The sequence below is a fragment of the Ostrea edulis genome, chromosome 5 (genome assembly GCF_947568905.1).
Source record: "Ostrea edulis chromosome 5, xbOstEdul1.1, whole genome shotgun sequence".
Classification (NCBI taxonomy): domain Eukaryota; kingdom Metazoa; phylum Mollusca; class Bivalvia; order Ostreida; family Ostreidae; genus Ostrea; species Ostrea edulis.
Window position 1 is genome coordinate 14,362,010 of NC_079168.1, and position 17,674 is coordinate 14,379,683.

A 17,674-nucleotide genomic window follows, 5' to 3' on the forward strand; every position below is an offset into this window, starting at 1 on the left:
AATATCTGATCATTTACACATAAGCGTGGGAAATATCTGATCATTTACACGTAAGTGTGGGAAATATCTGATCATTTACACGTAAGTGTGGGAAATATCTGATCATTTACATGTAAGTGTGGGAAATATCTGATCATTTTGCACATTAGTGTGGAAAATATTTGATCATTTACACATAAGTGTGAAAAATATCTGAGAATCTCTAGCATGAATGTTTTTCTTGATTTTGGTCACTCGTATGCATTGTACATGCAATTGAAATGTACCTGTAGAATCAATCAAAAATTTACTAGTTGTGAAGGACTTTTCTGACATTGGTTAACTTGCATATGATATTCACAAATAACATTCAGTTTACAGTAAAGTATGAACTGACTGGTTGGCTATGAAAAATATTCACAAGTGAGAGACAAGCAAGAAATTTTAGGATATTTCTTGCTGTTAGGAGTCAGTTTACTGTATCAAATGCTTATAAATCTGTAGTATATCATGCAAACAAGATTCCTGAAGAGTGATGGACTGCACTGATAGTCCAGTGTAAACACATCTTACTAGGCATGGTCCTGTGACATATACTGAAAGCAGGAAGTTGTATCTGTGCACTGGCACTGGTCATGTGTTGTCTTCCCCGTCGAGTTGGGGGCCTGGGGGGCAGAGATGATTTCCCTGAGGCACCTGACTTGTCTTCCTTCTCTCTTTTCTCTTTAGCTGCCATACTTGCTGCTACTATAATATAACACAGATCAATCTAATCTAATCTATTAATATAAGCTTTAGGTGTGTGACTTTGATTTCAGTAATAAAGGGTTCTGAAACTTATTTCAAGGTGTTACATTTCACTTTAAACAGTAAATGTTTTAAATACTTAAGCGTTCTATCTACAGCACATACCAACAGAACTGGAGAGATAGTCCGCCATCTCAGAGTAATTGCTCAGATTATCTTTCTTTGTCTCATCGCTCTTCTCTGAGGCTTTCTCCAGGAACTGGCCTGGTAGAAGAGGAAGGTCTGAAATGGTTAAGACAATGACATGTGAATGATCAATGATATCGGTATCTCTGTACACTGAGAAATAAATACACAAAATGAGGGGGAAATAGTGCTGGACAATAACCTACCTGTAACTTTACTTGTAATCTCAGTAATTGTTGTGTGAAGACTGACCAGCATCACCTGAGTGTCCCGTCCGCCGGTGTAGCGGGGGTGAAACACACCATTGTTCACTTTGGTCTGCATCATGACTTTCCCATTCTGCTGTGAGGATTTCAGGACAACAAGAACTTTCTCATCCTCCAACAAGGCTTGGAGGAACAAACATCTGGTGAACCCAGACAATGGGAAATTCCCCAACAGCTGACCTGCTACCATAAGCAAAACCAATATACAGTATTGACAAACACTTCTCTTCCTTAAGTAGAAATCAATCTACTGTTCTAGTTGTATATTGTCAGATAATACACCGATTCATCTCCAAGGTTTTGTGTTCGATACAGACTTCAGATCAAACATCAATTTACCTGATTTTGAGGAAGAGCTCTGCTCCTTGATGACCTCACTCAAGACTTTGGCAAACAAGAGCTGGTTGATAATGTGACAGGACATGACTTGTGTGAAGAAACAAACAGCTGCAGACTCAATACTTCCACGGTTCTCTATGGTCATCGTCTATGAAGAAACACAGAGTAATGTTATTTTCATCATTTGTTTATAGTATAATCTTGTGGAATTGAAATTGCATTGGCTTCACAAATATTTTGATGCTTCCTTAGGATAGGGGGAGGGGTTACAGTGTTAAAGTTTTTTTGTTCTTAATTTTTATCATTTCAGTTTTAAAACTGCATTTTACTAGCCCCTTTCTGGGGACACAGGCTGCTGCAGTTACAGGCATTATACTGACCCTACCAAAGCCAGTGAAAAGTGTCTAGGGACACTGGCCAGAGCAATGACATTATACTGACCCCTTCCTTGGGGACACTGGTCAATGCAGCGGCATTATATTGACCCCTTGCCTAGGGACATTGGTCAGTGCAGTGGCATTATATTGACCCCTTCCCTAGAGACACTGGCCAGAGCAGTGGCATTATATTGACCCCTTGCCTAGGGACACTGACCAGTGCAGTGACATTATACTGACCCCTTCCCTAGGGACATTGACATTATACTGACCCCTTCCTTTGGAACACTGGCTGGTGCAGTGGCAGACTGCATAGGTGTATTGCACAGCATAGTCAGTAGGGAAGGCCAAAAAATGTTTCCCTCGTGTCCTCCCAACCAGTCCTTCATCAGCGGTTCTGTTGAAACTTTAGCCAGGAAATAGAGCACTGAGGGCACCATATCTGCCGTGATCCACAAAGCTTTATCTGAAAGACAGGCCAATCTGCATATTTTTCCATCAAATTTTTAAACATTTGAATTACTGATATAAATTTGAGTTTATTTAACTACATGTATGTTTATATGACATTGTTAGCAATTCATTATTATCTGTTACTACATGTATGTAGAACATACTTGTCACGTTAGTAACAACCTAGACCACATCCTGTGTCTGTGAATTACCTGATGGAGTCCTGGACATGGAGCCCAGCACTGACCCTGAAGCACCGCCTTCATCACACCTGGACTTGTGAGCATCTGTCATTCCCTCTGGAGGTGTGTAGTTCTCCGTGAACTGGAAAATCACCTTATTACAGAATTCAAATAAACCCTGAGCCAGTACGGCAGGGAATCCCGAGTCCAGTAACTGCTTAATGGCAACCGCAGACTGACAAGTTAGGGCCAGGGTAGACAGACAGGACTCCTCCAGGGTGATGTGGTGGAAATCCTGAATAAACCCGGGCTGGGCTTCTGAGCCTGGACCTTCCTGGGCACTGCTGGCTTCCTTGGAGTCGTCCGTCATGGACCTGTGATGGCGATTGTCTTTGGAGTCATCTGTCATGGAACCTTGATGGAGGTGGGAGTTGTCTTTGCGATCGTCACTGATGGAGGCAGACAGACTGTTCTCGCCTGTTACGGTGATGCCCATCCACAGCAAGATCTGAGAGAAGTACTCTGGGTTGATGTGACAGATTGCACACAGTACATAATCTACTGACTGCTTCAAGTTACTATCTGTCTTCAGGGTTGTAGACCATTCATATAGGAAACTATAAATAAAATGCTTAGATGGCATCAATTCTTCATCACATACAATTAGTACTTCAAATTCTATTTGCAAGGCCTAAAAAAAATAATAAGAAGAAATAAAATTCTCAAGCACCTATCAATTCATGTACTTGATTTCTCGTTTGCTAATACACCATACATTATATTCAATGCTCCGTATTATAAACAGGTACTCCCACTAATATCTATTATTTGATGAATAAATTTTACTGGAACTTAGAAACACGAGCAATATTTGGCAACACCTATTGTGTTCCATACTAAAATCAGCATTCATCAAGAAATCCCCATTCCCTGCTAAATTTGGATAAAAAAGTTTTAATAATACAAAAATTATTGCACATGTACCTGACAAGCTCTCTGGTTATAAGACTGCCGAGATCATATTCTACAGGTAAATCGTTGCTCTGCCATAAGATAGCTGAGACACACTGTATATGTGAAGGGGCAGGGCTAGGAAGAGAAGACAACTCCTGCTGAACCCTTCTGTACCCGTCAGTGGTAATGGAGGACCTCTGGAGAGCAAGACGTGCGCTGTCCTTCAGCCAGTTTAACAAAGCCTGCACTCTGTCAAATACATGCATTTTCACTTCAATGAAACAGTCCACAAAAATTAAAATCACAAAATGTATACACTGTACATGTGCATAGAATGGTACCACAGAAACTGGAAATGCAAGAATATGATTTGCTACCTTTTAGGAATCATATCACAAACATTTCCCACTAAAAAAATACCTGTTATACCATATTTAAGCATATTCTTGTGAAACTATGGAGAACTTTTAGTAACACACACCTTAATCGAGTTCCTGGGTCCTGAACCATTCCCAACTGGTACATCAATTCCACGGTGGACTCATTGGCCTGTCCACTTACTTTACCAAGGTATGGCATGCTAGCACCTTATAAAACAAACCATATTTTTTAATTATTCCCTCTTTCAAACATAACTTAATACTAAGTTAAAATATTAAAGCTGGCATTAGTCATCCTTACCCAAGCTTGCCCTGTTACTAGGAGTTCTAAGTATGTTGTCTACCAGCGCCAGTCCCATGTCTACTGAGTGAAGCCCCAAACGTAGTAAGACCTCCTCAATGTTGGGTACATACACACTGGAGATGGGGGACACCAGCAGGGCAGAGCAGGTGTTCATCAGGTTCGGGATCTGGGAGGCACCGCTAGCCACTTGTTCCTCTACTTCCTTGTAGGCTGTCAGACAGTGATGTAACAAACGAATCCATCGAACACTGAAATCATTGAAGCCACTCAACATGTGAATTTATTCCATTTTCTGACAATTTGGAAGTACGAGTCAGGTAGAAAAACAGAACCCCAACCCATCTAATAACACTTGTCAGTTTGAATTGGACCAAATTCTAAATCAGCAATAAGGTATATACACTATTATATACAGTATCTACACAAGATCCACCAATATACTATACATCTGTATATGTTCCATGTTGTAATGGATTTTAAGATGTAAAATTATCAATCTTTTCAAACTATACATACCTGGATCTTGCGACATAATCTTCATTTGGCAGGAACATATTCTGAGGAGCTGAGCAAGAGTCTCCAAATGCACTGTACCCCATTAACATGATCTGTGACAGACCAATAGTCATGGAGTCTCTGGCCTTGTGGAGCCTTATGGTCACCATGGTGGCTATCTGTGGCCGTTGAAACTGCAGCTTGATAAAGGCCAAGCTGCTGGTCAGCAAGGGGTGGCAAAGCGGGGTGGACGTTACACCATCATGGCTCAATTCCAACGACACGCTGGAGGGACATGCTACAACGAAAGGTTAAAATGCTCTTTTACACGTATATTGAAATCTTGGACAATTTTGAAAACAAATGGTTATTTGGACTTTTCCCACTACCATAGTAGCTCTTCAATATAGCATTCTCCTCATCACTGCTTTAAAAGTACATGTATATTGGAATTTACCTTGTTCCACCTAATTTTTTCCCCCTTACATCTAATTGCATGAGAATTCATTAATATAGTTCCCTTACTTGTAAGTGACGTGCTGTGGGGCTGTATCTGAACTTCCTTCAGTAACACAGCAAAAGGAAGGTGAATAGTTAAATCCACCCATGCCTCGTCAGGATAGAAGTGGTAGGACCAGGCCGCTGACCGAGCTCTTCTGTGTGGAGGCGAGGACTGTATCAGTACTTCAGCAGGACTAGCAGTAGGACTACTGGAGCTGATGGATCCTACAAATATCCAGAAAACATACCTGTACCTTCTTTTGCATGGCTAGATTGTGCAGTAGTTTTTAACTTTGAAATACTTGAAAATTTATAAGTCTAGATCATAGACTTTCGGCACCATTGAGGATTTCATTCCAAAATGCCTCTGTTCTATGAATCATCCTACATGGAATATTTTCAACGTAAAATAAAAGATCATCAAATAATGGTAAGTTAAAGCTAGAAAAGGAGTTAAAGGGACTGACTCACGATTTTATCCAAAATTTTGTTCAAAATCTACTGTCTAATGTGTTTGAAAGATTTCACATGAAAATTAAGGTGATACATCATCACAGAATCTCATTTTAGAGAGTTTATTATTTGTTTTGTAAACAAAGATTGCGGTATGCTATTGTTTACGAAACTTTCAAAAGAAATGGATATCGATCTAAGTATTATCATATCTTTCACATTTCAAGCATTTTTGGGGTGACATGTGTCATCTATAAGTTAAAATTTGTTACAGTGTACTATGCAAAATTAAGATGCATTATATTGCAAAATCAATATTTTACTTGTTTGTTTGTTTACATAAAAAGACTCGAGTCTTTGTTTACATAACACATATTTAAGGCTACAATATAATTTTTATTCTTGCATTCATAAGGTCAAAATTTTGGCTGTCAACATTAAATGAGCTATATTTCTAATGTTTAACATTAAAAATGAAAAATATTTTTATCAAAAATCGTGAACCAGTCCCTTTAAACACCAAATCAAAACATGTTAAATCAAGGTCAAAAAATTTTGGTTCGATTGAATTACATGTACTTTCTCCAGTACAAATTTGTATACAAGGTTTGGTAAAGATACAATGTATCATTAACAGTTTCTTTGGAAATGAGTCTAGTGTGAACAAATGGTTAGACACAATGGAAGACAGACAGGAGAACTGCCTCATGGCACTGACCATGTACATAATGGGGTATAATCTGCAACCAATTACCTAATGGAGCAAAGTTTTGTAGACCATCGGGGGACTCAAAATCACTGTTCTTCTTTTCTATCCGAGATCGGCCATTGAGGTTCTGCATGATAGTGGAGATCAGACTAGGATTGGTGCTTATTATGCGACAGTTACAGTTGACTAGATTCTGACAGATTACTGATATTCCACCTGCAGGGATACAAAACACAAACATCAAATACTGTTTTTGTTTCACAAGAATGAATCAATTATACAATGTACCTGAAATGTACATCTAAAATTATTTTATAATACTAGTGCATCATATGGCTATATGAACATGTTCATATGAGTAAAGTTGTTTATATGTACATACAAAATTGTTCATATGTACATATAGATACTACAATGTATACATTAAGAACATGTACATTCAGCTCTTCAATATCTCTCTCTATATAAAGTTCTTAAGTTCCTTATATTTCAAATGGAACACAATATAAATTTTATCAAATTATAATTCGATTATTATCAGTATGGAACTTGCCCATTTCAAGGAAACCACTGATGGCTCTAGCACTATCTAGCACTTTGAGTATAAACCAGAGGAGAGGTTCTGAGAGTTTGTTCAGGGACTGTTGTGTTCTGATGCTGTAGGAACCGGACAGGTACTTGTACAGAGACTCTATAACACACCGACTCTCTGAGCACAGTCTGGCCAGGGTCACCAGTATCTGGTAGATTCCATCCCCCACCGATATTGGTTCACCGCCAGTAAATGTCTCCTGCATGTTGCTAGAGATACCCCTGCTTCCTAAGATCATGGCCATTGTATTACTGTTGCAGTAACTTAGAGCCTGTATCAGATTGCACATAATTTGATGGTGGCCTAGAATTAAATCCGTGATGTAAGAACTCTGGTCAGCCTGTAGAGTCTTTTGTTCATCAGTCTGCTGGCTCTTTTCCTCATCGGACAATCTTTCCCCTGAAGTTGGGGTGGAAGAAGCCAGAGCCTGTCGTAATTTGGCCGAATCAGGAACCGGCTCCGACATGCTGAGGTTTGTTGATGTCCTAGCCTCCACTGTTGCTGATGTATCCAAGGCAACAGAGGTCAAACGACCATTCCTTGGAGAGTTACACTGAATTTGTATCAAATTGTTCACAAGTTTAAGAAGACTACACATTAAAAGGTCTCTGCTGGCATCTGAGGCTTTGGAGTCCCCACCGCGGAGGAAACTGGCAAACAGTCCACCAAAACACGACCTGGCATTGACAGAGTTCTCCGAGGTGCTTCTACAGGAGACCCTCTCCTGACACAGAATGTGTTGGTGCACCAGGCTGCTGATGGACTCAATGACGCTTATGGCATTGTTCAGATCCACACTGTCATAGGTTTGGTCCAGAATGAAGTCCATGAACTTGCATTGAGCATCCAGTGGACCTAAGCCACAGTGGAAAGCTCCCCTGTAAAATGTAAAGTTGTATCAATATGCTCTGATAGTAAAAACAAAACAGCTGAAGATGACAGCACTAGTCAAAGGAGAATTGAAAAAAAATTACCTTTCAGCACTTAATGTGTATACTAATTTCAACAGGAGCTCTTTTAATTTCTGAAGATGATCTTGGGGACATTTTACAAACAGACGCAACAGAAATTCATAGAAGGCTTTGGTTGCAGCAGGACCAACCTAAAAGAGCAAAGATAACATCACAAAATAAGATCTAACATTATCACTATCTTGATTACAGTGAATATTGATATACAAACACACTAACTGTTGAGAACTGGACTGACGATGCAGTAGGACCATTTTCTGAGGTCCCTGACAAAAACTTCTTGATGACACTGATCAGGTTTACATCAGACAACATAGGTATCACCATAGACACCTCTCCCACATCACTGTGACCACAAATTCTCTGATTGGCAACAAGAGTGAGGCTCTGGAATGCTAACACCCAAGTACTGATAGGAAGACTGGGGATAGCTGTGAGGACCCCCAGAAGCGTGGATACTGAGGAGGAGCTGAAGAGAATCAGAGGTGTTCGGGAGGAGTCAAACATAGGGCCTCCCGAGGCGTCCATGCTGCCATCGCTGTTCAGCGTTAACCAGAGCTGTAGAAGGGAGTCCAAGTTAGAGCACTGGGGAAGGAGGTGACACAGCAGGTTGTTATAACAGGAACTCAACATCTCAGCTGATGACACCTGCAAATTATGAAGCATATACAAGAATCATTAATAGGGCTGGGGCAATGAATCAAAATATTCTAATTAATAATCTAAGGATCAAACCAAAAATTTCTGTACTTTCATCGATGTTATTTGGTCTCCCTATTATAAAAGTAGAAATAAATTGCAAGATGCTGTAGTAATTAAAATGGCAGATGTGACAGTCATTGTTGTAAAATTAATTGGTGGTACTAGTGGACAGCAGAATGTTTGGGTAGCTGTCAACTAAAGGTTGATTTTACACAACTTTAAAAGGCCTCTAGAGTACTTGCTATTCATTTCCCCTTAAATGAATATGCAAAGTTATCTTTTCCTGATTTATTTACTTAGTATGTACAAAAAAAAAAACCAACAAAAAAATGTGAAGCATATTGTCCAAATTGTCTGACACACAAAGAAATAAAGCTACACCTACACTAGTCCCTATCAATTGACCAAGCTCTTGTTATCAAATATTTCTGAAAGTTATTTTAATCTTTTACTAATCAGAATCATTAAAATTGATTTTCTTCCAGACAGTTACCTCTGATTGTGAAAATGAAGCACTGGCTTGTGACAATTCATCATCCGTAGGAGGAGGGGCTGATGACAGAGTATGACCCACATATGGAGCTGCTGGCAGAGTGTGACTAAACGCCTGCTGGACCCCCTCAGTGTGAAGTGATAGCATTACCTGTAATAAGAAATAATAAGAGCCCCTCCATCTAAATACCGCACGACTTACCTTAAACCAGGAGTAGCTACTACATCTTTGTGTATTTACTACATGTAAGTTATTTTGTTGATTTGAAATAATAAATCGATGAATAAGACCTGAGTGGATTCATAAAGGAAAGTATAACATCTCATTTAGAATTTAATATCTACTAAAACATTTCTCAAAGTCAAAATTTCACTGGAAATATTTCAAAACAAAAGTTCTAAATAACCGCCATTTTTCTAAGTGGTTGGGGCACTTAATAGGATAAATACGATACCTTTAGCCTGAGCTCAGCCTGAGTTTCCAAACCAAACTCCAGCCTAGCGTCCAATGCTGTGGACATTCCCTGGGCTCCGGCCACCAAACTGCTCCGATACGATGACCCCGAATTCCAACTTTCTCTGTCACGTTCTGTTATCTTGTCCACTATTTTCTTGATAAAGACATCCTTTTTCTTATCCTCTATTTCCACAGGTCTGTAAAGAAAACAAGCAGAATTTTCAATCACCACTGCTTTAACCTCTATTTCCACAGGTCTGAGAAGAAAACAAGCAGAATTTTCAATCTCCACCGATTTTTGCTTTTAATACAAAACACTGCAATCTCATATTTCTATATGCAATGATGAACTATTGAAATTAAGTTTAATACATGAACATGTACTTGTAACTTCAAAAATGCAAGATGAAATACAAAACACAAGATGGTCTATTAGTTAATAAACATGTAACTTCTGTAATGATTTATTGAAAGAGTTTAATACTGACTGTATGCCTTACCTTGTTAAAATAACACGATGCATACATTTTATATTTTAGAAGTTAAAATCATACATTTTATATTTTAGTATTTAGAATCATATTTTATATTTTAGTATTTAGAATCATACATCTTATATTTTAGTAGTTAGAATCATACATTTTATATTTTAGTAGTTTGAATCATACAGGTGTACAGGTAGGAACACAACAGTGAGGTTAAAGTACACAAATGTAAACAAAAACTACAAAAAGACAATAGAGCAGTTTGTTTAGAAAGAAGTTCCATAATTTCATTGAACCAATCATGATACTCCATGACTTCAGCCTTCAATATAGTCATACATGTATATGGCAAATTGGGGGCAAAAAAGCATGCAAAGCCATATATCTACGAAACTGATGTCAAAGAATTAAATACATCAAAAGCAAAGATCTGTGTCATGCTTTCCTGCTCTTACAAGTATTTTCAATACGATTATTTGTAGTCAAATATCTTTTTGAAAACAAATGTTACAGCATTAAGGGATGGCATAATAAATTTTGTCAGCCAAAACATATCTACCCCATACCTCCAAAAGAAAAGGTACTTCTACTCAAAGTGGTTTTAATTTTCAAAATGACTGAAAACATGACACAGTTTGACTGAGATACACACATTGAATTGGCCATGTCCAGTGTTCCATTCAAATTGGAGGTAGGCAGACCAGATTCAAATAGGATTTGTTCAGGTGGGGGTGGAGGTTTGACAGACTCCCCCGTGACGTACGCGTGAAGCTTGGCAGATGTCTCGTCTTCGTAATCCATGTCATCCAACAGCAGATCCACCATCAGGGACGACTCCTTGTCAAACGTCATTTTGGCCGGCTCCTCTTTACAGTCAGATAGCTCCATTTCTGTAGAAGATACAGATGGGCTTAGTATCATTTCACTTGTCTTGAAGGCTTCAACACATCTCAACAATGTATAATCCCCCCCCCCCCTTATTTCTTAAAGTGAACTAGACATGCATAGTACTGAAAAATCTATTCAGTCCACTGGAATACAAAATGTACTGTATTCTACATGTATGCATGTGTTGCATAAAACTGCAGGGTGCACAACATACAACTTAAAGTGTACAACATCAGGTACTATTAAAAATCTAATCATTCTTTCAGTAGCAACATTAGAACAGATTTTATATTCTGATTGCCTTATACACTAATTTTATTCAAACATTCTGGTGTTCACTTAGGAACTAAATTTAATTTTTGAAAATACATGTACATGAGTCCATGAACTGTGATGTTTTACACCAGCATATTTCATGTAGCACATTGGCGCTTCATGAAAAACATGCTGGTGTGTAGGGTGTAGTTCATATCCTCATGTATTTTCAAAAATGAAATTCATTTCTTATATTTACATTTTACTTTCATTTCTGTCAGAATATTCCCAACCATTGAAATAGTCATACTATATATTTATCCAGATTCATACACACTTTGTTCACATTCATGAGGAAATGACTATCAATTCAATAGGTATAGATATCAAAGGCACAAACATTGGAAATGTAATTAAAGATGTGGATTGCAATGAGATGAAATCTACAGGTAAACCTGGTGTATAAGGCAATGAGATGAAATCTACAGTAGATTTTGCTACCTGGTGTATCAGGCAATGAGATGAAATCTACAGGTAGATTTTGCTACCTGGTGTATCAGGCAATGAGATGAAATCTACAGGTAGATTTTGCTACCTGGTGTATAAGGTAATGGGATGAAATCTACAGGTAGATTTTGCTACCTGGTGTATCAGGCAATGAGATGAAATCTACAGGTAGATTTTGCTACCTGGTGTATCAGGCAATAAGATGAAATCTACAAGTAGATTTTGCTACCTGGTGTATAAGGTAATGAGATGAAATCTACAGGTAAATTTTGTTAACTGGTGTAACAGGTAATGAGATGAAATCTACAGGTAAATTTTGTTACCTGGTGTATCAGGCACACTGTTCTCCTGGTCTGTGTCCAGATCCTCCATGGTGGGCAGGCTGACACTGTGGGGGAGGCTCTCGTCCGTTTCAGCGGTGAATCCCCCTGATGCCTCCTCCCGAGTCTCACTCATACCCGCGTCCATGTGAGCAGGATAGAATTTCTCACCTGCAAACATACATGTTTGTGAATCTCTGTTTAATTCGTTTTTGATAATCTCTGTACATATATGGTTAACAGTATTCATGTCATGCATGACTAAATTGTGTAATTTACTTTCATTGATTGCTTTCGAAGTTGCATTGTAAATATCATATAATGTAAGAAATCGATACCATTAATACATTTCTTCATGATAAGTGGTTAATCTACTTGTGTGGTAAAACTTTGATTAATTCATACTCAAAATAGCATACAAAGGTACAGGGTTACCATCTAATATATCTTGTAGTAGACAAGTGATTGCATGCCCTGCCCAGGGGCCTCCCCAGCTGATGTTTCCATAACTGAACTCCAGGTTAGAGGCTAGCAAAATTAGTCTCTCCAGCTGTTCCTGGGTCATCGCCTCAGCAAGTGTAATGGCAGGCCTTGTACTCACACAAATAGTAGCTATCACCTATCACAAGAAATAACTGTTGACTATCCTTAAACAAACAAACAAGCAAACTCAAGAGAAATTTGGTCCTCTATTTTGGTATCTCAATTGAAATCTACTGTCACAAGGAATAAACATACAAAAAATGAAGCCGAAGTAGAAGTATTTGCAAGTTCTGTGTCTAATTAAAAATTTTAATTGATGGTGGTCAAACAAGATTCAATGTTAATGAGCTTTCGTAAAAACAGGGGATGAAATTCAATATATCTTCAATCTTTGAGCTAGGATAATGAATTCCACATCTGATGGCCATCTTCTATCTGCATTTTTACATACATGTGAATCCTGTTTTATTTCAGTGCTTCTTTATACTGCACTTCTTTCACCTATTCCTGACACTCCTACCTTGCACGTGATGAGGAAGAGGTCCACATTACAGGTGAAGTCCATGCTCAGTAGTAGACACATCAGGCCCTTCACCACCTTCAGGGTCTTCTCTTTAGACAGCAGTAACCCCCCTTCCGGATCCTCCTCTCCATTGTTCTTATCGGACTCTGAAGTGGCATCAGATTTGTATCCAATCTTTCTCAGCATCTCTACCTCAGTTCTCCTCATCTGTATGATATCCTTTATGTGCTGTAACAGACCCAACTCTACATGTAGGTAGGGAACCAGTAAATGAGCACCAGGTGCATCAGATATATATATATATGTAGTTGTTACACTCTAGATATATTACAGAATCCTTAGACTACAAGAAACTCAAGTTATTGAAAGTTTCTAGTATCAAGTTTTAATATTTTAAATTCTTGAGTGGATGCCCTAGAAACTAAATTAATTTTTTCTTCATTTTTTGGAGTACACTTGCAGGAAACACACAGTTTTTCTTTATTTCTAGTGCAAAGCATTGCATTAGGTAATATATTCCTCCATTCAGGTCTCTAACAGCTTACCTTGGAGGCATATTTGGACAGCTCCTTCTTGAACTCCTTTTCTTGTTGTTTGAGCAATGTGTTGCTGGAGTTCTGTGTCCCTTTGTCTGGATGAGTAGAGAAGAAAGTTTTCTGGGCTTGTTGTAAATCCATCAGTTTCTGCTTGTGGTGCAGCATCCTCTTCTGCATGGACAGCCTCGAGCCCCGGACCAGTTTGGTTGACTTGGACTTGGCACTGTTGCCGGCCGCCAATGACCCAGCAGAGTTGTGGTCACCTTGTATAAAGTTCCAGCGGTTTGGTAGAGAGTTTCCTACAATCATTAAATAGTGTACAGTAATATGAGGCTCTAAATGCTGTATAAATGCACTGATCAGGGAAGAAAGGCACTAATAGTGTCAGATTCCTTACCATTGTCTTTCCTAGCTGCTTTAGAACTATCGTCATTGTTAAGAGAAGTGTGATCCAAACTTCTACACAGGAACAAGAGGACCCAACCCACAAGCGTCAAGTCGATCATTCCTATATGGTACACACAAAACAGTCAGAAACATTGACCAGGCAGCGTGTTAAGATACATGTCCATGTATTTGCAAACAGATATTTTTCAAAATCAAGTTATTCTCAATCTCACAGTGTGGATTCAAAGAGTATAATATTTACCTGCTTGTCCAGCTACCAAGGGAGACAACACCCTTGCAAGCATGTCGAGGAGACTTTCCATGATGGCAACAGCACTTGGTCCTGATAGAGATTTCTGGCCCATAGCTAACAACAGCACAAACACTCTAAAATAAACAGGAAATTTCAATAATCATGTAAGTTTACATAACAATTATTTGATATCTATGTGCACATGTAATTAACAAATGGGACACAAGCCCACTCACTCAACAGAGTCATCCTTCATTTGAGCAAATCTCATTGGTTTATTAGTGATTTTGGAGAATTTCAAAAAGTGAAACGTTAACAGAGGAAGGACCAAGTTCTGTACAGCCATGGACAAATTTCAGTCAGAGAGGCTCTCAGGTCCGATAACAAAACAACTTTAATTTCTCACCTATCCTGTGGAAATATCTGCGAGTTCTCAGAATGGAAAAACTCTCTCAGGACATTTCCCAGAAAACTGCCCCACCACGTCTGGCTGCCACACACCCTCATCAACAGCATCCCACAGCTGATCTGGATCTTCTTAGTCCCATGTACACACAGGTTTTTAAACAGCATCTCGGCTGTCTGGGGACTTAGGAGATTGTACAGGGACATCGGGGGCTGGGGTATACTGGCTGAGGATGTGGTCATACTAAGGAGTACCTCCAGAAGACATTCCTGTACAAATCTCAGTTTGTCTGTGCACGAGTGACGGATTCTCTCCACCACACCACTGCCACAGTCCGTTTTGGGGACGTTGAACCCTAGTGCTGTGTGGAGTCTTTCTGTGGCTTTCTTTGCCAGGTTAAGCTGTACTTGTAGCTGCAGACAGTCATGATAACACTGTACAATCTTATTATCCTCATCATTCTGCTTCTTGCTCTTCTTCAAAAAATACTGAATATGAGTATTGGCAAACTGTTGTCCATCCAGTCCTGCCAAAAGAGATTCCAATCGCGTCCTAGCTAGACTATATCTACACTGTATATCTTCTAGAAGAGACATGTATATTCCTAACTGTGCCAGCATCTGGGACTGGGTTGGCAGTTCTGACTGAGTCCCCGTCGTTGATGATGACCGCTGTTCTATATAACTGTTCCATTCCCACGGTAAAAGACAGCTATGGCCATAGAAAGCACCAATGGGGATCTTTGATCGAGTTGAACCACTTCCAAATCTTCCTATTGTTGTTATCTACAATCAAAATCAGTTTACAGTCATTTACATTTCACTTCCATCACTGAAACTTGCTTGCTTTTTCATAATTTTGCATGAGAAAAATTCTTGATGAACAGACATTCTCCCTTCCAAATGACAGTTGCTTCATAGTAAGCTTTATAGTGAGCATCATTCCTTACCTTGAGATACCTGCACACAACAGGTGGCATTATGTCCGTCATTATAAGTGACCTGACACCTATATCAGAAGCCACCACAAATCGCTGACCATCTAATTCCTCTCCCTGGACCCACACATCAATAGACAAAGAAGCCAAATCAGTACACGCTGGAATGACTACATCTGTCAGAACAATTGGCTTCCCAAAATCAAGGGTCACAAATCGACGAGCACCTGTCAAAATAAACATTTGAAATTACTAGGGATCACTGTGTTTATTCATTCCACAACATCTCACTTCCCAGATGCAAGATTGATATGATTTAATAATCCTAGTTTAACTGTATACAAGATCCATAATGAATTTAATATTAATAACCAAAGATTAAAAAATCTGGTCAAGCATTCCAATTCAAAATTTACAAAATCTTCCCTGAAATATCAGCAACTTGCACTTTCATAAAGTTTCCTAATAATTACCCGAAATCAAGGTCATGCAAGAGATCTTGACCTTTATATCTAAGCCACAAGCAAATCATCAGAATAAACAAACCTGAGTGCATTCTCTCAATCACTAGAACTTGTAGAGGAGGCTGTTGTAACAAGGTCTGAGCATTTGGAAGCCCTCCCAAAGCGGACTTAGCAGAGAAATGTTTATTGTTATCTGCTTTCCCATCAGCAACAGGGGTGGCCGTGTTTTGGTTCTGAAGTATCACATTTGTAAAATAAAGTCATATCAAAATGCACATCAAGCCTACAGTACTTCCATTAAACATTGTAAACCTCTTCATCCTTTTAACATTTGGCAACAAATTCTAATTCTCAAAGTTCTGTTTTAATTTCTTAATGAATAAGAAAGGATATACCTGTACATGTATATGTGTCTCACCTGTTGGAAGGTTTCATTGGGTGGGGTCAGGGGTGGAGTAATGACCATTGGAGTGGACTTGGGTGTTGGAGGCATCAAGTGGTCACTGGTGGTAGATTTCCCTTCTGGTGGTAAATTCTTTCCAACCTCTGACAGTATCTGCTTAATGTGCATAATCTTATGTTTGAAAGTTGGGTATGATTTACTACTGAGTTCATGCAAGTGCTGCTTGGTCACAGCCATGCTGGAGGATAGCGATGCCAGTGTTGAAGCCCCAATGTTTCCGGTGGCCTGTGGTGGAATGCCCTCTCCAAAGTTGATAGTCCCAGACAACCCTGCCGTTCCCATGGAGGTGCTTTGTGTTGACGAGTTGTTATCCATGCGTTCCATCTTGGTTCCATCACTGGTTGAATGACAAGTGAAGTGTAAAGGTTCTACTTCCATCAGACCAAACAAACTGCCTTTAGCGTACTCCAGTTGCACCTTCTGGGATTTGTCTGATGGAGGGTTAAAGAGGTCGTAGTAGTCCAGTTCGTCTGTTACTGATGCGGAGGTGGAAGAGGTGGTCAGATTGTTGTTGGTGTTGCCTGTTGTGGTGGAGTTACTGCCGCTGCTACTGAGAGTGGTGAAAGACACAGAGGGTACTGTCTGCTTCAGGGCAAGGGGCAGCTCAATGTCAAACAGGTCGGAGTCAAATGGATGACCATACAAACCAAATCTGAAGATAGAATGCAATTCTTAACTAAGAGGAAGACACAGTGCCTCTGACTGGAACAAGTTTCTGTGGTGGTAAATTCCAAACCAATCTTTAATTTCTAATCTGACTTTGAAATACATGTAATACAAAGAAAAGTTTAGTTTTCTTTTCTATTTATGCTTCCATATAAACTCAGCAGACAGGAAATGTTAGAAGGATGAAGTATGAAACTTTTTCTTCAAAATTGGATGAGAACATGTACATTTACAAGACAACAAATTTCTCAAGAAATAAAATCCCTTAAAAAGCCACCAGCTTCATATCTAGGGTAACTCCTTAAATTCATGGATGGATCACTGATGAAGGCAGGGCCATAATTCATACTACATGTATATTGTCAATATCAAACCACCAAAGCAGACTGCAGCTAAAACAGATAATTGCTTTTGCTGTAAAACAATGTCAGTATATCTGATCTATATTCCCATGTAAACGTACAGTAATGTGTCCAGTCTTGAAATTTCCATAGGTGATGGATGTCGTCAGTTTACAATGGAAGTTTAGCAATGCATGAACTGATCAAATACTTTAATAGTG

The 17,674-nt window shown here is 39.1% G+C and overlaps 1 protein-coding gene across 3 annotated transcripts in view; it reads right to left on the reverse strand.

The window, feature by feature from the left end:
* The window catches only part of LOC125652618 (baculoviral IAP repeat-containing protein 6-like), a 47,979-nt gene that overhangs the window by 10,584 nt on the left and 19,721 nt on the right, over positions 1-17,674 (reverse strand). Inside the window, exons 18-45 of one of the 3 annotated variants that reach the window (XM_048881952.2) lie at positions 16,402-17,098; positions 16,066-16,216; positions 15,532-15,746; positions 14,583-15,367; positions 14,186-14,310; positions 13,934-14,044; positions 13,546-13,835; positions 12,998-13,228; positions 12,430-12,613; positions 11,998-12,165; positions 10,788-10,914; positions 9,538-9,736; positions 9,084-9,233; positions 8,108-8,536; positions 7,892-8,019; positions 6,879-7,795; positions 6,371-6,541; positions 5,188-5,388; positions 4,684-4,960; positions 4,165-4,415; positions 3,965-4,070; positions 3,514-3,732; positions 2,560-3,146; positions 2,167-2,360; positions 1,518-1,665; positions 1,119-1,361; positions 892-1,008; positions 553-726 (exon numbers count right to left, since the gene is read on the reverse strand). In XM_048881952.2, the coding sequence (XP_048737909.2) occupies positions 553-726; positions 892-1,008; positions 1,119-1,361; positions 1,518-1,665; positions 2,167-2,360; positions 2,560-3,146; positions 3,514-3,732; positions 3,965-4,070; positions 4,165-4,415; positions 4,684-4,960; positions 5,188-5,388; positions 6,371-6,541; positions 6,879-7,795; positions 7,892-8,019; positions 8,108-8,536; positions 9,084-9,233; positions 9,538-9,736; positions 10,788-10,914; positions 11,998-12,165; positions 12,430-12,613; positions 12,998-13,228; positions 13,546-13,835; positions 13,934-14,044; positions 14,186-14,310; positions 14,583-15,367; positions 15,532-15,746; positions 16,066-16,216; positions 16,402-17,098 (7,595 nt within the window). Of the gene's footprint in view, positions 1-552; positions 727-891; positions 1,009-1,118; positions 1,362-1,517; positions 1,666-2,166; positions 2,361-2,559; positions 3,147-3,513; positions 3,733-3,964; positions 4,071-4,164; positions 4,416-4,683; positions 4,961-5,187; positions 5,389-6,370; positions 6,542-6,878; positions 7,796-7,891; positions 8,020-8,107; positions 8,537-9,083; positions 9,234-9,537; positions 9,737-10,676; positions 10,915-11,997; positions 12,166-12,429; positions 12,614-12,997; positions 13,229-13,545; positions 13,836-13,933; positions 14,045-14,185; positions 14,311-14,582; positions 15,368-15,531; positions 15,747-16,065; positions 16,217-16,401; positions 17,099-17,674 lie in introns of all 3 variants that reach the window. The other 2 variants (XM_048881951.2, XM_048881950.2) reach the window with 2 other exon arrangements.